General features: G+C 41.1%; 1 protein-coding gene across 5 annotated transcripts in view; it reads left to right on the top strand.

The window, feature by feature from the left end:
- Positions 1-19543, top strand: part of myo16 (myosin XVI) — a 93855-nt gene that overhangs the window by 46669 nt on the left and 27643 nt on the right. For all 5 annotated transcript variants that reach the window (XR_011244331.1, XM_069533054.1, XM_069533056.1 and 2 more), the window contains exons 12-25: positions 967-1032; positions 2426-2553; positions 3834-3939; positions 5234-5351; positions 6679-6826; positions 7513-7630; positions 9571-9688; positions 10368-10439; positions 11771-11912; positions 12554-12626; positions 16375-16527; positions 17020-17220; positions 18005-18080; positions 18986-19182. Coding sequence is in view for 4 of the 5 variants with exons in the window: in XM_069533054.1 (XP_069389155.1) it covers positions 967-1032; positions 2426-2553; positions 3834-3939; positions 5234-5351; positions 6679-6826; positions 7513-7630; positions 9571-9688; positions 10368-10439; positions 11771-11912; positions 12554-12626; positions 16375-16527; positions 17020-17220; positions 18005-18080; positions 18986-19182 (1716 nt within the window). In the remaining variant the exon portion in view is untranslated. The remainder of the gene's footprint in view (positions 1-966; positions 1033-2425; positions 2554-3833; positions 3940-5233; positions 5352-6678; positions 6827-7512; positions 7631-9570; positions 9689-10367; positions 10440-11770; positions 11913-12553; positions 12627-16374; positions 16528-17019; positions 17221-18004; positions 18081-18985; positions 19183-19543) is intronic.

Below are 19543 nucleotides of genomic sequence, written 5' to 3'. Positions count from 1 at the left end.
TTCTGTTTATGTCAAAGATAAAAGTAAACACAGCCAGGTTAACTGATGGTGGCCTGACTTCAAGTCTCTGCATATTATCCCTCCTTATCTTTCTTGTTTCCATATCTCATGTACAGTACAGTTCTAGAGGAAAACTTATGGTGAAGGATAGAAACAGTGAGTTGACAAAGGCAGTGAACGCTCCATATGTTCCCAGCAGGGTGGTCAGGGATGTGGCTTTGATGAGTGATCTGCTGCCTTCTGCCAGGGTAGAAGGACCAGTGCACCACGAAACCCCTGAGGAGAGCAGTAAGAAACTGGGGAAGGATATGAGAAAAGACAGTGATGAAGGCTGGATTACTGACAAGCATGTCATGAGATTAAATGAAAGAGTTGGTCAGGGAAAAAGTGGCTCTGCATGTTACCCAAGTTTACCCGGTTAAAAACAAAATAGTCTGAGTATTTCTGTCTCTGTCTGCAAGCAGAGGGAGTTCATTAACCTTGAGCCAGGGCCTAAGGACAGAGCAGCATGTTACAGAATGTTAGCAACGCCTGCACTTTCCCAGGGGACATTGTTAGCTTTCAAATAGCCCCCAGGACTCTTTGTAAGAAACAGTGTTAGCAGTTTAATGGAAAGGGTCAGAAATTGCGAGTTAGGCTATTTTTATCTAAAATGCCTGTGGGTTTGTGTGGGAGGGCAGGTCTGTTGTTTGTCTAGGTAAAAGGTCATCACTGAGTTATCACCTTTGTGTACCATTCTGATGACAACAGAGATAGTCACCACCACCAATATCGATGTTAAGGAAAGAGTGGGACAGTACTTCTGTTTTAAGTCAGTGTTGACGAAGGCCAACCTCCAAGTTGCATTTAAATTACAGTTGATACATTCCAAATAGCTCACATCCAAAAGATAAATGTTTTATGATGTTGGATAAACTTCTTATCCTGATGTTAAGACGACTCATGTGTTTTTGGGCTCTTTTGTAGACTTACATCGGACACATCCTTCTGCTGGTCAACCCAAATAAAGAGCTGCCCATCTATTCTACACTGGTAAGCATGTATTTTAACTACCTCTACTTAACACAGCTTTAAATAATATGCAGTGCTGAGCTGTTCTAATGTTGAATTTGCAGGTTAAAGTATCTCTTTCTAAATTATGCTGCTTTACACTGGAGAGGTTATGAATTGTACATGCAAAATCATACTGTCAAGGAGTGTTTGCTGTATAATAAGCAGGATGTGAACAGATGAAATGGACCTTGTGGTTGATAAATAATGCAGCTTTCCTGTCAGTGATACACAGCATAAGGCTGACTCTGCATCAGCCAGGAAATAGAAGGATCCAGTTTAGTTAGACACACACACTCGTGCTCAGAGTCACATAGAGTTTATTACGCTACCTCTCCTCTATGAAGAATTCATTTTAAAAACATGATCACTGAAGATGAAAAGCATCATACTCAACACTTCCAACAGCAAGGGTAGACAGTTAATGACTAAGAGGCACTGGTTCTTTAAACAAATTGATCATTTTGTACAGTGTGGTCATATTTATCAGCCACATGTGTCACTTTATTTTAAATAGCAGATTAGTCATGTTTGAAATAGCAGCATTAATGCCAGTCTGGAGCGTGCCCATCTGGGTCCAGAAGGTGTTGCATGGAAGAGGAAACGTCTTGTATCGCCATGACACATGGAAGCCAAGCCCCCTCTAGCTGTCCTATTCCTGCCTGTGTCTGGATTCACTCCAGGCAGCTAAACCCAACTGAGAGGGAGGTTGTGACGAGAAGCAGGGAGGAGCCAGACCCAGAAGGACATATGTCATAACATGTGTGATCCGCTGGCCGTCTGTCACCCCCTCTGGTCTGGTGGTCCACAGCCCATCCTCCTTCACTTTCCTAAAGCCACAAACAGCAGTGGTACACATCTGCTGGCCTGGTTAGAGACAGAGGTGTTAACAGCACAGATATCTCACAGTTCAGTATGATTAACAGTTGATGGTTCACTGACATACTCTTATTCATACCTTATTTAAGGCAAAAAATTGTGCAACATGCTCAAGTACTATTCCTACTTTGATAAAATATTAACATGTAATGTTTTAGAAGCAAATCAAACTAAACTAAAGAAGAAAACACTGTGGTCAACCTTCAGCTCTATATTGCATGTCCATATGTGTCTGTTTTATTGTTACACATGTTCAAAATTATGCTAGTTCACACCCAACAGATATCTTTGTCACTGAATGGTGATGATTCATTAGTGGTGAACCACTCCTTTGTGAGTGAGCTGGACACAGGGCTGTAAAGTTATACGCAGCATAGTTTCACTGTTTGGCTGAAATCTAATCGTCTGTTACTCAGCCCTCAGTTTGTGTTATGGTTGTACGGTTGGAATCCAATGTCTTAATCGACTGTGTCTTACCACTTTTTCTCTCTCTCAGGTGAGTCAGTTGTACCTGAGCTCCACAGGTCGTCTGTGCTCCTCTTTGCCTCCTCACATCTTCTCCTCAGCAGAGAGAGCTTATCACATGATGCTGCAGGAGAGACGCCCGCAGTGTTTCATCTTAAGGTACACCCCCCTTCCCCGCACATGTAAACACTGACCTTTGTGCTTTGGGATGCTGAGACAAAAATGTTAACTAGTTCAGTTTGCCGCCTGGTTTGTCCACACCTGTTAAACGCTCCCTGAGAGATGAATAGGTCACACTCTGAACCGAGCCGTGTTCAGTGTTCACATAGACATGAACGTTTGCTCTTTGTCCTCAGCTGGACCAAGGTAACTCCCTGATTGGAATTAAATCCCGTTCCGGCTCTCCAGTGACATTCCTGCTGAGTTGTAACCAATCTGGCAGAGAGTTGGGTGTCCTGGCCACAGGCTATCCATCTCACTCAAACACACAATCACAAACAGGCATTCAGGGACATTGAACAGTGCTTTTGCACGTACACCCACTCTTGTTTCTTTGATTCTTTCCCAATTGCACTTATCACTTCTTTTCTTATTTCTCTTTCATTCAAGCTTTCTGCTTGTGTGTCTCCTCACACACACACATTGAAGAACACACAAAACGTGCACGCTTCTGCATGTAAAGAGGCAATCAGCATCCATGATCCCCAGAGGCTAGTGCACAAAATGCCCTTGGAATCTAATAAAAACTGTTAAATGAAAAGACAGCAAAAAGGCCTGTAGACTTCACACTCAGCAGGGCCATTAGTACGAGCTATAGCAACACAGACAAACAGTGCACCACAGCACAGTGCGGTCATTAGCAAGGGCTTCTGACCTTCTGAAGCCATCTGCTTGGTGTTACTATGCTGGTCTCAGCTCTCTGCATGGCGGTAAGCGTGTACTGTAGAGTTGCCCTATGTCAGGTTTAATATCCACTCTATGCCAAATTAAAAACATGCCTCCAGTGTCAGATCATTTGTGGCAGTAACAGCGTGTGAAAATTGCTGGTCGACAGAGAAACTTTAGTTTTTGTGTTGCAAAGAGAAACATATTGGAAATTTAGTGGAAAGGGTCTCTAAAGACATAATGTCAGACTTGGTGTGATGCATGAATAAAGCATCACACCTATTCTTCTGAGACACACACAGTAGAACACACAATTGCCATATATATATATATAATATTTTATATATTATATATATATATATATATATCAGACAGTTTTTACTACATATTATATTATACAATATGTTACAACTTAACTGTTCATCTCAGCAGTACAAACACTGCAGTATTAAGACATGTTACCATTAAAAAAACATAAACGTATGAAACAATAATGTATTTGCCTACAATATAAATGACAAAGAATCCACATTTTTATGTCTTTGTGTCTTTAGTGGTGAAAGTGGGTCTGGAAAATCAGAGGCATGCAAACACATAGTGAGACACCTGACAGCTCGCTCCAGCCCCAAAGGCTTTGCACTGGATCCCAGAATGAAACACGTAAGTCTAGACCTGTCTTGCTTAGGATACTCTTCTATTTTACACTTCAAGCAGTCTGGAGTTGGGTTTTCCTGGAGGCTTATATGGATGAAGAACATGTGATGTAACTACAGCGTCCTGAGTGACGACTTTTGAATCCTTTATTGCTGTCATGCCCTTGTTTCTTTACTTTGACTCTGCAAAAGAGGCAAAGTGCTAGAAAGTAATGTTATTGTATTGTTTATTCATTTTGTTTCTATGCTCTGCGGTACACAATGAATCCTCCTTGGGAAACTCATGAATATTTTTTTATGTTCCTCAAACTGAGGCACTGACTGAATCTTATATCCTGCCTTGTGCTTATTGTTCCTTCCCTCATGTTACCTCTGCCATAAAAAAACAGATTGCACTCAGTGGAGTAGTGTCTGTAGCTGTGTGAAAGCACCCTGCTGTTTCTTGTTGCTGTAGTGGGGGAACAATAGACTTATGGATTAGCACAGCACATTATGAGCCATCGTTTGTGATCTCCTCCTCACTGCTCAATAGCTGCTCATTTGTCATAGACATCATTTGAGCACTCAGACCAATTCTGATATTTGATTGCATCATTATAAATGTCTCACTCTGTGATGCTGGCTCTTTGGGACTGAATCTTTTGCAGCAGAGAAAATTGTTCTGTGATATTCTTAGATGGGAAGTCATTCTCCTTCTACTTCTTTTCAGCCAGTAGAAGGAGAATTGATTGTGAAGTGCAAAGATCAACAAGTACAACTACATTCATTTTGTTAGAATAGATAATAACCATGAAATGTTTGGAGAGAAAAATATATTGAAATATTTTTATACAAGCATAAAAACTGTTTGAGCGGGGTTAGGGTTGAGTGTCCTTCCTCCGTCTGAATCTGAAAAACAGAACGAAAGAAAAGAAAAATCTGTAATGAAGGGCAGCACTTTTGTCACTGGCTTGTATTCATTGGTGGTGCTTAACACATGATTCACCTACTCTGCACTGAGTCTGTCAGTTGGATAACAAAGCAGTTTATAGCCTGGAAACACAAGTGCTGTGTTCTGATGAAGTCATCGTTATGTCTTCGATATCTGGGTCAGCTCGCTCTCTGATCATCCTGGGACAGAACCAACTTAATGGATGCATATTGACATCTAGTGGTACAAAGTGGAATGGGAGTACAACTCATTTTGCTTCAGCTCTAGAAATCTTTGTAAGAGATGCTAAAGATAAATTGATTGATATGGTCATTCTAAAATATGTTGTAAAACACTGTTACATTTTCTTTTGGTTTGATAAAATACACAGGTGAGCTGTATTCTGGAGGCTTTTGGTCATGCAAAAACCCAGAGGAACATCAGCTCAAGCCGCTTTATCAAGTTGTTGACCATTCAATACTGTGACAAGAGGAGGACACCACTCAGAGGTAAACTACATTTCTGAACTAGTGACAGGCATATACAGTGGCTTATCAGAAAGTATTCTGACTCCTTTACTTATTGCTAGATGTTCTAGATGGATGAATGGATGGAATTGCCAATTAAATTACACTCAATAATACCTCATGACAAATCGAAAACATGTTTTAGAATTTTTTACAAATAATATTCAAATGACTTTGAGAGTCAGCGGAAACAGATTCTCAGGTGCGATGAGACAAAAATGTAACCCTGTGGGCTGAACTGCTCATCACCCAGATAAGACCATCTGTGGTGAAGAATGGTGGTTGCAGCATCATGCAACGATGGTAATTCTGAGCAGCACAAACGACAGGATTGGTTGGAAAAAAGCAATGAATTAGGCCAAAGAGTGCCCACGACTGGAGACTGAGGAAACAGTTTCCCATTCAGCATGACAACAACATGAAGCTCAAGCCAAGACTGCTGGAGTGGCTTTGGGACAAGTCTGACTGTCCTTGAGTGGCCCAACCAAATCCCAGATTTACTTAGATCAAGATGTGAGGAGAGACCTGAAGATGGCGGATCAGACACTTCTTATCTAATGTGACGAAGCATGTAAGGATGTGCGTGAGAAAGTGGGATAACCTGCACAAACCAGGTGTTCAAAGCTTGAAGAATAATACTTAAAAGACCTAAAGCTGTAATTGCTACCTGAATGAAGGGTCTGAATTATTATTTTTATTATTATTTCCATTTGTACATTTCTAAAATCATGTCTTCACTTTGTCATTTTAGTCCATTATATTAGAGTCCAGGTGCAGATGATCAGAAAAGGCAATTTTAACCATCAAAACAGTGAAGAGGTCTAGATTTTCCCTGAAGCCATTTTAGAATGAATTTTATACCACATGAGAGACAGAAGAAGAACGAAAAGTTGATGGTGTCACAACATTGTAATTAATTCTCAAAATTACTTTTGTTTTGTTTTGTACAAACAGAAAATCCACAGTTTACTTTATGATAATAGCGCAGTGGCTGTGAATATAATCCATATCGGATTCATATTGTTACCGAGGCTCAGATAGAGTTCAGGTTGTGGGTTTTTTTTCAAATCATATGCAATGCTAAATAGTCACCAGCAGGGGGAAGTAAAAGCTTATGTTTCTAATCAGTGCTCCATTTTTAAAAACCATGCTGACCTTAAATTACCTCTGTGAATTTTATCTGAGAGCACTTGCTGTTGAACAGAGGACACAAATGTAATGTTCAGGCCTGACAATTGTAATTTACAATGTTGAAAATTTGTATTTGCACCTTCCGTTATTAAAGTCTGTGTCTTATTTGGTGTTAAAGCCCGTGTGTACACGTACATGTTGGAGAAGTCTCGTCTAGTTCAACCGGCTCCACACCAGCACAACTTCAACATCTTCTATCTGATGGCTGAAGGCCTGTCGCCTGAGGAGAAGAGCACACTTAACCTCAACAATGTCCTGGCTCATAGGTATGTTGCTGACAGGTGCCACATGTATATCACTAGTTCTTAAAATCAACAATGAAATGAGTGTAGTGGTTATAACTGGTAATTTTGTCATCAGGAGCACTTTAGTTTAATCATGTGTTTGGAAAGAATCAGAAACCTTCTCACATGAACTGTAGAGGCTGCAGAGGTCACAGTGTACAGTTCAGTCTGATTTAATACCCTCACATTTGATAGCATCAAGGAGACTGTGAAAAGTACATTGCACGCACACATACAGGCAATGTACTTTTTAATCAATGCCTCTAATTTACGCATCTATGAATGTACATCCTTGTGTCATGTTTTTGTTTGTGTTCTGAATGTGCTTTTCTGCTTATATTGTTACTGTACCAAGAATCCAATATACACCAACAGTGCAATAACCACTGACTTGAATCGGTTTGATTTGGAGCTTAAGAATCGCATCATATCAACCAATTGTGTCTCTTTATATCTTTGCTCTGTTTGCGTAATCTGGTCCTGCAGACTAATAATGCTCTTTGTCTCTCCGCAGTGTGACTGAGACTAAAAATAACTGTGCACAAATATATCATAAATCTTACGGTTGTAGTTCTCTTCTGTCAAACCGGTGCACCTGTCATTTTTTTCACTAGGCCTCACATTCTTCCATGGGTCCATGTTGCCTGAGCTTTCTGTCTTTACTTCAGGTATCTTAGTGGAGGATTTCCAGGTGAGAACCCTCCAGTAGCTAAAGCCTCTACCCAGAGCAGGGAACGCTTTGCAGCAGTCATACAAGCCCTGCGAGCTCTGGGCTTCAACAAGCAGGTAACAATTTGCACCTCATGCACCTTGTGTTGAGCATCTTTATTGAAACAACATGGAGGGCAGGGATAATTTAAGTGTTATTATAAGATATTCTGAAATAGATTTTGCTGCACAATTAACTTGTTTAGTAGCTTGTAGCTTAATTTCCAAAGTTTTTGACGATTTGTAAAGTCAAATATTTCCCATTTCCAAATGACCCAAAAAAATGGTCCATGACCAAAATCTTACCATCATAGAAATTGAACCCTGCATAACGATATGGATATGGTGGGCTACAAAAAGGACACTATAGTGTGTCTTTTCAAGTCAGAGACAAGAAGCATTTAAAATAAGAAAGGCTTCATCTGTTTAAACTTAGTTGGCACAGATAGGGGGATTTCTTGGGATTCAGTTTCTGAAGTGACTCATCATGTGTTATAATTATTTATATAAAGAACATATAAAATGTGTGACCAAATGCAGAGGTCAGGACACTGATTTATGCATATAGCGTGCTTGTAGTGGGCCATGATGGCACAGTCTGTCCTATACCATCGTTGTTCCCAGCTCATTATCAGGTTCTATTCTTAGATTTCCAGTCAGCATCTGTCAGCAGTGAGTGACCACTATCTCACCTTTTAATCCAGAAGCAGTCAATACACGCAGGCAAGCAAGGGACAGAGGAGTAGAGTGGTAGATGGTGTTATTATCAGAGGGCACTAGTGTCCACTGGATAAGAGCGAGAGGGAGAGACAGAGACCAAGGGGCAGAAGAAGATGGGGAGTAGGAGTGCAAGTGGTGGACCACCCATTGGTCTCTGTCTAAGCTCTCATCAGGGGATGACTCCCAGTCCAGACCCAAAGGTCAATCGTCATTAGTGCTCCCTATCGTCCCTTTTCTCTGCCTCTTTCCCCTTCTTCTCCTCCCTAACAGGAAGGGGGGGTCTATCTCTGTATAGAGTGTCAGACAGAGACTAATGCTTGTGTTTATCTCCCACATATCAGCTCCAATATCCTGCCTTGAGAGAGTGCACACGCAGACATATTCACATACACTCACATGCACACACACAACCATAGGCACACAAAAGCACACACCCTCAAACTCAACATCCCCCTCTCAGAGCAGTGGGTAATGGGGTATTCCATTAAGCGTCCTCTACTCAAGGGCAGAGAGGAAGGGAGAGTGGGAAGTGCGTGAATGGAGGGAAGAGGGTGATGTGCCAGTGTTAGATTTCATTACATTTAGAATTTTGTATTACATGAAACAATAAAGCTGGTTATTCCTTATTTCTGTTATTGTCAAGAAAATTCATAATAAAATGTGTTTATGTCAGTCGATCACTATGGTCCGATATCCCATCCCTGTCTATGACTCTCAGTCCCACACCCATTTATTATTTATTCCTTCTGAAAATGTAAATAGGTTTAAAAAAACATAGGATTTAATTAATTTAAAGAAATGTCTGATAACAGTTGAACAGTGTAGGTTTTTAGAAAACATCATTAAAGCAATAGTTAACTAGTGCATTTGGGGACTAATTTGAGTTGAGGATAAACACACATTTAGTCTTAAGTGAGTATTTTCCATGTAGGATTGGTTTAAAATAAGCTCAAAAGCTCAGGGTAATGCAGGGAATGGTCTAGTTATTGAATATGTTTTTGAGAGGAGGTAAAATTATTTTAATGTTCATGCTTTTTAGACATTGAATGAGTAAGATTGTTTTTCTTGTTTGGTCTCATTAGATTTGTGGCATTAATAACAATTAGAATTATGCCGTCTCATGTGGTGCAAAGTTATGAAGGAGCATTAGGGCCATGTAAAGATTTTATAATTTAACATCACACGTCAGATATTTTTTATCTTTATGTGGCCCTTATGATAATAATGTACAAATTGGTATTAAATATTAAATGGTAAATAAATGTTTCTCTGTGTGTGTCTCTTTCTCTCTCTTTTAGGAGGTTGATTCAGTGTTTACACTGCTATCCGCTGTGCTCCATATTGGGGACGTACAATTCACTGCATTGACAGAAGCTGATACAGCCTTCCCTTCTGACCTGCAGCTGTTGGAGAGAGGTCAGTGCCAAGGTCACAACTGGGGCCACATTTCCAGTCTGAGTGTAGGTGGTGAGGAGGAGGGGTGCATTACATTATCTCTTCTTGTTTACCTCATCATCATAGCGTCTCCTCCTCTCTCTCCGTTGGAGTTCTGCTTGGCAGCTAACCAGCGTGAGCTAAACACCAGACAGTCACCTGGTTTATAAGCTGCCTTTTTGGCCAAATGTCACGGTGGTGAGGACACTTTGATTCACTTTCGCACTATTGGGACAGTGATTTCTCTCTGTCTGGCTCTTTAATTCTACAGCCACTACATGTGCCCCTTTTGACCCCTGACCTTTCTTGAGACGGTAAACAAATGACATCAGCGCCCCAAACGGGAAAGAGCCAGCCGTTGTCAGGGTGATGCGATGTTGAGGCTAGTGATATCAGCAAAGGGTTTCTGGGTAGTTGTCACCTCCCGCTGCTTGTTTATGTGCTCTGCTCAGAAATCCATTGATGACTAACTGCTTCCAGCTCTGCCGATAGATTAAGCAGGCATGAGCCGTCGTAGCACTCAGCTGATTTCACCGTCAGAGTTGCACAGAACTGATTGTGTTCTGGGATACCATCAGCACCACGTCTCTGATGCTCAGTTTCATCTTGTCATCATGTCAGTGTCATTTACTCTGCCATTATCTCTCTTTGTCTGTCACAGTTGCTGGATTGTTGCAGGTGTCCTCCAATGACTTCAGCACCGCCCTCACATCTGATGTTCAATACTTTAAAGGTACGGCCTCACCAGCTTCCTGTGTTTTTCAATGCAAAGACATGATGAGAATGAACACTTAACAAGCTATTGAGAGGGATTTTAAGAAAGTGAAGCAACTTACATGTCATCAAGTGTCAAGATGACTCTTCAAGGTTAAACCAGTACACCAGGTTCACCTGCCCACCACAGTGCTGTTAAACCACAAACACCACAGCTACATCTTGTGTTTATAAAGTCTGTGGGCTACAAACAGCACAACACGCTAACAGTGCTAGCAATGCTATCTCCGTGCTTGCCACCATGCATGATCGCTGAGAGTGTGCTGCACTCGGGGATCCTTTCTGGAGCTATTAGAAAGAGGTCAGTGCCCCGATCACAGCTGGGGCCATATCTCCAGTGTGTAGGTGGTAAGGGGAGGGGGAGAGCTTGCATCACATTATCTCTTCTTGTTTACTTCATCATCATAGCTCCTCCTGCTCTCTATCCCTTGGAGTACTACAGTATTTGGCAGCTTAACAGCATGAGCTAAATACCAGACAGTCACCTGTTTTATAAGCTGCCTTTCTGCCAAAACGTAACCTTGGTGAGGAGGGAACACTTTTATACACACACACACACACACACACACACACACACTTTCCCACTACTGGGGCAGTGTTTTCTCAAATCTATAGACATTATAAAAAATAAGGTGTAGCCACAGTGTTTCGAGTTCAACAACACAGTGGCAGGCAGGTTATAGGTGTGTTTTCAGTGTTCTGCAACATTGAGCACAGCCAATGTCAATGTCAAGGTAAATTAAATCAGTTGGACTTCTGGTTGTGTGTTTAGAGGCTGTGTTCCGGGTTTTTCAACAACCATACACTGTATAGACACCACCTTTCTGAGTGGATGTAGAGAGGTGTAAAAGTGTGGCCCATGAAACATTTGTTTTGGTCTGAGATGGTGGTACTAGTGCAGCATCTACTGGCAATAACTATGTGTGTATGTTTGTGAATATATGTTTTATGACATAACATAAACATGAAACAACACAGCTCTATGGTGGACGAGTGAAGTAGTAATATTTCATTTATTTGTAAATGATCTCAGAAATATTTTTGATGCTTTGTACTGAAACTTTCACCAACATAGATGCAGATAACAAAATAAATGTTAAAATAAGTGCTAAAATCAGCCATTCATTCTTTAGCAAGAATATGTCTTTTCAAGCATGAAAACGGTGATCGGTGTCTTCATGCAGTGGAAAACAACAATTACCTGCAATGGAAATTATCAAAAACCTTTCAAATAAACTTTACAAATTGTCAGATGCTAACACTTGTGTGTTCTTGTCCTCTTTGTGTCAGGTGATGTGATCACTCGGCGCCACACTGTAGAGATGTCAGAACGGTACAGAGACCAACTTGCCAAGGCCATCTATGGACGCCTCTTCAGCTATCTGGTCAACAGTATCAACCACGACCTTCAGGGACAGGATGACCACATTGGGTATAACTCTTGAGTGTGCGCACTTGGTGCTTGTGTGTTTGTTTATGCCTATGTCTAGCTAGGGGTGTTTACACTGTAAACCACAAGAACTATTTCTTTGGAAACTCAGACCGTTGATATCTGTTATCACAAACACCACTAATGAAGTTTATCTGTCATCACGCACAAGCACTAACTCAGTCAGAGCTTCTGTAGCGTCAAAACTTATATTGTAACTTGACACAAGGTTTAGATGGAGGTTTGCAATAATTTCCATTACATGACACGCACAAATAAGTGTGTACGCTGAAATGGAAAATGCTGAATAACAGCGCAGAGGTGGAGGACACACCCAAGGTTTATGTTGAGATCTTAAACACACACACACCCAGGTGAAGGCCGTATGATCCTTGGTTTTGTTGATGTTGGGAGGTCTTATCTCACTGTCAGAAATCCCAAGCCACATCTTCTGGAATGTGTTTTGCCTTGTTTACATGCCAACAACAGAAAGTGATAAATTTGCCAAGCACACTAGTTATGACACATCTCCTTTAGCTGCACAAAAACACACTACACTGTACACAGGTATGATCATCATCAAGTTCTGCTCTAACAAAAGTTGTATAATCTAAATATTTTATATATCAATTTATCTCTTCCAGTGATCCTGCCCTGGAAATTGGGATCTTGGACATATTTGGGTTTGAAGAATTTCAGAGGAATGGATTTGAGCAGGTGGGACATTGCTTACTTTTATAGATTTCGTTCACCCCTTCCCCCAAAACACCATGTGTTTCTGTTTTCCCCAAGCTGACAGATTTCTCCTAATAAAACCAAATGCATTTATGACATTCCTTGAATAATAACATTGGCTTGGAAGGCCATCCTGACCTATAAATATCTCTCTGAATAGTATGTGCTACTGTAATTTTCAAACAGATTGTAATCTAATTGTTAAAATTTTAGGGGCCGCAATCTATTTTAGCCCAAACATTTAAGTATATAATTGTAATAAATGAGGAGAGGTCTGTGGCTGATTGTGGCATGATTTTCAGATGTCCTCGGTTGAACTGATGGCTGATACAATGACTGCCTGTGTGTGACATGTTGGACTTACACACAGCCGAGTGTGTGTGTGTCTAAAAACACGAGAAAATCCATTGTGTAGTTTTCAGCACGTAACCTGAAAATAACACACCAGTGACTCTTGCTTCTTGGAGAAATTATTAAATCCTATATTCAGCAAAGTTTATGTAGTTTTCTTTCACGGAGCATTCGGCAGCAGCTGCATGTGACTGCACAATGCAGAGTTACTGTATTAAGCAAGGAGAGGCAATGATCTTGTCTAATGTACAGGAATCGATTTTTTGGAATAGGAATTTAATCACTTGTCCTCTTTTCACCTCTAGTATTTTGTGTACCTGTTTCGCATTTTAGTAAGTGAGCCTCTGCACATACCGTGTACAAATAGAGCAGTATGTCTTCACTGCTTGTTGTCAGCATATCAGTGTAATTACATTGCATAGTGTACTGAGTACAGCGTGTGCAGCTCTATGCTGCTCACCTGTTATCACAGTAAATCAGTCATGTGCTCATCAAGCACACACTGTTAATAGACTATTCCAATGTACGACCGCTGTGAACTTGCTTGCGTGCTTACCAGCAGTCAAATGATTCAGACATCTTTTGCACAGTACCTTCACTGCAAACCTTCTACAGCTAAAGTATTTGTATATGCGGATACATGTTCTTTGGCAAGCTGGAGCGAATGCCACATCAACACAACACCTTTCAGTTTGATAGATTGCTTCAGTGTTTCCACTAGGATGGAGTTGTAGTAGTGGTGGTAAAGCACACGCACCCAGCCAACAACAACCCCCCCTTAAATAACATAAAATAAAATTATATTAATGATATAAAACACTATTCAGAACAAACAATCATTTTCATTGAGACATTTTGAACAATGCCTATACAATTACAGAAATATAGAGAAATATCCAAATCATTTACAATCAAGTACAGTCATAACAGTCTTAAGTGAAATTTAAGTGAAATAAACAGGAAATGTAGTATATAGAAACAATACTTATGTATGTATCACACTAATACACAGTTAGAGCAACACACTATTGCCCACTTAAAAGTTAGAAGTGCGCTATTTGAAAGATTCCCCCATCTCCTTCTTAGCGTGTGAGACCTCAGCTTCTCCGCTAGTTGCTCACAAGCTGGAAATAGGTTGCCCACTCTGACAAGGTTAACTGACTACTAAGCATATTCAGTAGATGTTGTGGCACTTTTATGCCGTCTTCATCTACATGTGATGAGCAAACAGTAAGGACAACACCTATGTGACTAACGTCAGTGTCACTGAGTCTATATGCACATTGGATAGATTGTCTTGCTTAGCTTCAGGACTAATGATATATCTGACGTTTGTGTGATGTTAGTTTGACGTTAGTTTGATGTTAGTTTAGTACTTGTTCCTGCTACTCAAAGCTTCCATGCCCTCTCTTTGCTGTTTCCCAGCCTTTGTCTAAAGCCACTGTGTATTTGTTTTAGCTTTCCCTCGTGTGTGTGACTTCTATGTTTGTGTGACTGAAATGTCAGCTGCCTTACTCTACCTCTGGCTGTTCTCTAATCCAAGTGGACATGATGGATTACATAACCTCTCGTCAGGTCACGAAGAGAGCGAAAGGAAGTATCAGAAGAGAAGAGAGAAGAGGAGAGGGCGAACTAAATGAGCAAAAACAGAAAAACTATGTCTGGCAGGTGGCTGCAGTTCCCATTTCTTCTTCCTCATACATCTTCTCAGTTGTTGCTGCTGAGCTGCCTATTAATATCCGCCTGCTCAAAGCACACACATTAGCCACCGCCCACCGAGAAGAGAAGAGAACAGGCGGAATAAGTTCTGGATAAACAAACATGATCATCTCTTACAGTATATGACACATCAGTGACAAACAAGTCCTGACATGTTTGTACACACATGTATCCTCACACATGCAGACACATAGACAGGCACGCTCCACATGCGCAGCATGATCAGGGTCATTAGTGCTTGTTAATTAGAGCTGTGTTTGTCAGGGGTGTGTTGTATCTGCTCAGCACTTTGCTAATGAGCTAACTCAATCAACCACCTGCTGGGACTGAGCCTTTAATGGACTAGAATAACCTGAAGACAACGAATAGGCGAGCGTTGATGAAAGGAAAACAGGACTATAGCCGTCTGCAGCACAAAACAACACACCTCTATATCAGCACTTCTCAATCAAGCTGCCTACGAGACAAAATGTAGGTCGTAGTATTGTTCTGAAGCATCGACTGCCAAAAAATGGAAACGTTACCTTAAAGCTGACAAGTGCAATCGAATACAGCATCAGTAGTTTCATTGTTACTTTATTTTTGCCACATGGCTTGAAAGTCTGTCTGTATATCTGTGTCCTTGTATCACAGGAACAATTTGAGGGAATTTCTTCATATTTGGAACAAAGCTTCACTTGGACTCAAAGATGAAATCTGATTTTAAGTGGTCAAAGGTCACATGTTACGGTCACTGTGACCTCAGAACACATTTTGGTCTCGTGGACGTATTTTCATTAACATCTTTAGGAAATCCCTTAAAATTCAGCATAAATGTTCGCTTGGACTTTTAGAAATACTGATTCGATTTTGGTGGAAAAGATTACAAGGATGAACTGATCAGAATTTGGTGGTCAAAGGTCAAGGTATCACCCCTAATCACACTCATGACATCAAATGTGCCTCAAATGTTCACTTAGAATCAAGGAGGAACTGATTCGATTTTTGTCACCAAACAACGTACATATTGGCCATAACTCAAGAATTTATACGCTAATGTCAGATAAGTCAGAATATAATTGTTTTCACGAAACTCCCTCAGACTCCTCACTTTATATTTGTCTGGACTGCAACTTGACTGTTTGGCAGGGCATTCAACATCAAGGAGGTTATTCTTGTTTTCATGTTTGATGTGAAACGTGTACAAAGGACACATGCATGAGATCCTGGGTTGAAAAAAGGGTCAGCTCACTAAACCACAAGTGTGACAAGCGCACACATCAGACAAAAACCCATTTGATTGACTACTCCCTCTGCTGTGGTTGGTTTACTGCTGGGTGAGGAAGAGTTCATGTGTCTCAGCAGGAGGACTCTCCAGATTATTGTGGGTTAGCAGAAATGCCATACAGAGGGGCGCCCATTGCTGTGGGCACCAAGGAGGATGGTAAACAGTTCCCATCATTTCTGGGCCAGGTGTGTCGTATGAGGTGTCAGGCAAACCATTCATCCCCCACTGACTTCGCTGTTGGTGCCACAGCAGGTTATGTTTGAGATGGTATTCATGCGTTTATTGGCTTTAAAAACAAACATTCAGCCACGTGTCCCTGAGGAACTTGAAGTACATTGAAGTGTGTATTTACACGTGTGCATGGGACTTAAGTGTGTGTTATGTGCATTCCAGCTGTGTGTGAACATGACCAATGAGCGGCTGAGGCAGTACGTCTCTGAGGTGCTATTCCAGCAGGAGCAGGCTGAGTGTCTGCAGGAGGGCATCGCCATGGAGACCCCACACTCCCCCGGCAACCAGTCAGCCGTTCTGGACTTCTTTCTTCAGGTACTGTATGTCTCTTGTTTGGACCAGTCCAAGCCAGTTTGGTCTCTCACGGTGTAATTCGACATTTTGATTCCACCCAGAGGTTTGACAAAAGTTTAAAAATCACATGGGTTAATTCAATTTACAATAAATTTCATCTCTTAATAAAAATGGTTTTAATTTGGCCCTTTCCTTTTATCCATTTCTTTCAATTTTGGGAATGTTTTCAGCAAATTTCTCTTTTTAATTTTTCCCTGAATGAAATTCTATTTGGAAGTCAGATGTTACAAAAAAGTAACATGTTGTGTAAGAATTGAATCAAATTAGATTATGACCGGCTGTTCGTGGTTCAGATGCATTCAACATAATTGTAACATTTATACGATTATCACTGATGCAATTTGATATCAGAGGGACACTCTGCGCTAGATTTATCAATGAAGTGTCTCAAGAAAATGTTCTGAGCATGACGGACATATTTATCATTTAAGCATTTGTTTGTTTCTCTTCCAGAAGCCTCAGGGTCTGCTGTGTGTGTTAGATGAGGAGAGCCAGAGCCTGCGGCCAGTAGAGCAGACGCTGTATAAGAGGCTGTCCACCCAGCTGGACTCTAATCCCACTCACGGCCTTTCTCTCACCACCAAGGATGGCAATGGAAACCCCCCACCTCAAGATCAGGGCCCAGCCTTTATTGTCAGCCACTATGCTGGACAGGTCTGTCTGTGTTGCAATCATTCATGTATGTAATATGTCTTTCACACCAAAATTAGCGAGTATATGCAGGTTTTTTTAAACTTGCTAGTAGAGGAGTTAGATTTTCCGAAGCTCTTTCGCCTCACTGTTTTGTGTTGCATTTTGCACGATATGAAGGAAAACAAATGTACAATATGTTGTGCAGAAAAAGTGCAGTGTCTAGTCTCCAAATGAAAGAAGAAGACGAAATTATCACACATCACCAGGTGTCATATTTCCATAAGTGCCGATTGAAGCCAGAGCCGATTAAAACTCGAAACTACTGCAGAGTCATTTGACCCAGGAGTGAATGATGATTGTATCCATCTTCATAGCAGACAAAAGCCAGATGTTAGTTGGTGTTATTAGGTTTCTTGACCAGTGGAAAAGGGGCTTTAAATCCAGACTATATCACAAAATGTCAGTCTGATTATCTATTAGGAGGGTCTTTGGCAACAATCCATGGACAACTTCTCCAAAGTGACATTTTCTCTATCCTAAGTGATTGGTTGTCTTACTGTTACTACATACTCTGTGTTACGATTGCCACACTCATCACTGCTGTGTCAGGTCATAACCCTCCGACTGGAAGATGTTTTCCACAAAAATTACTTACAGTAGAAGGAAATCCAAATCGGTGCTTTCACAAAGATATTGATCAGTCTAAATTGGTAAATCGAATGGTATATTTTATGTTCCATATAAGAGTAAATGCTCTGCATGAGTATTAAAGTGAATGTCCATTTATCATGTGTTTTTCCACCAGATTTCATATGATCTCATGGGATCACTCACAAGAAACAAAGACCTCCTTCCTCAGAATCTTTTGTTTACGATGAAGTGTAAGTACCCAATTAATAACACACATGTAAGCACATTGTGGTGTCAGAGCACACTCCATCACAAAGATGCACTCTTGTCTAAACTCACAACACACAAAACCACTCTTTGTCTGTCTGTGTATATATTGTCTATAGAAGGTGCCAGATGTGGGGTGTTGTGGTTAGTGCGACACAGGCAGTCGTTGTGTTACTGCCAGGCGAGCCTTGCGTCCAGCAGCCTAATTGCAATAATTTCCATGATGAGGCTAATCTTCTCAAAGCTAGCCCTTCACTCACACTTGGCCGTTATCCCTCCGTCTGACTGAGGAGATGCCTTGCTGCCTTTCGTCCGTGCACGCTGAAACACATAATGTGGTTTGTTCTTATCCATCCACTCCTTTATCCCCTTCTACCGTCTTTGAGTTTGAGCCAATATCAAGATGGTGCAGATGATTGCTTTAAATGAAAAGACAGTTGCTTTTAAAACTGTGTAATTAAGTCCTTAAATGTGTCCAACTTATGTTTGTTTTTCTTTGCTCAGTACGCCTACTTCTCATCCTTTCCTCCTCTCGTTCTCTCTCTTCCTCAGCACGCCTTTCACACGCCCACGTTCACACACATGTTGTTTGCCTTTCTGAATGAGCTCATTGTTGTTGTGAACCACTCCACGTGTTGTAGAGTGGCATAGTCCACCCCCTCTTGTTGCTGACTGATTGTTTACGTTGAGCCTAACTTTATATGTCCTCGCCAGCCTTTTCCCATCCTCCTCTTTCTTTCATTCTTTCTTTCTGTCTTTCCGTTTCTCTCTTCATCCCACCTCTCCTTTTTCTCTCCTCCACCCACTTATTTCCACCAATGTTGTAGCCTCTTTTCGCTTGTATTTTCCTCCCTTATTTTCCTCTCTCTATGTGCATTGTGCCCGGCAGCTAGTGAGAGTGTGTTACTGCAGCAGCTCTTCCAGTCCAAACTGACTCAGACCGGGTCTCTGGTGCCAGCCTCTCAGGGCCGCATGGGGCTGAGGGGGCCTAAAGCTGCCCTGTTGCTCCACAGGATGCCATCAGCCTCCCTTTTCACTGCCCACTCTGTCCCCAGACAGCATCAGCGGTACCATGACCTTACCAAGGTACAGTTTACTGTTCACAGTTTAATGAGCCTGGTGCTTAACTGATTTGTTGCTCTGTCCCTGTGGCTCTATTCAATACATACTTGAGCATCAAGACTTGTATTTGTCATGTTTATTTTTTTACATGCAACCACTACACCGCCTCTCAAAAAAAAAACCTCTTTGATCTGTCCCAGCAACCTGGTATAAATGGTATAAATTAAGTGCATTTTATTAATATAGTCCAATATAATAATTATACAATCTGTCCTAACTTTTGAAAAAGAAAAAAGTCCCCCAAAATAACAGCACACAGACTTATTTGACGCTACTTGTAATAAGATGCACATAATATTTTTCTCCTAATTATCTATGTCCATTG

The sequence above is a fragment of the Paralichthys olivaceus genome, chromosome 10 (genome assembly GCF_024713975.1).
Source record: "Paralichthys olivaceus isolate ysfri-2021 chromosome 10, ASM2471397v2, whole genome shotgun sequence".
Lineage (NCBI taxonomy): Eukaryota > Metazoa > Chordata > Actinopteri > Pleuronectiformes > Paralichthyidae > Paralichthys > Paralichthys olivaceus.
Note: the sequence above shows the minus strand (reverse complement) of the source record. Positions and strands in the feature narration are given on the sequence as shown.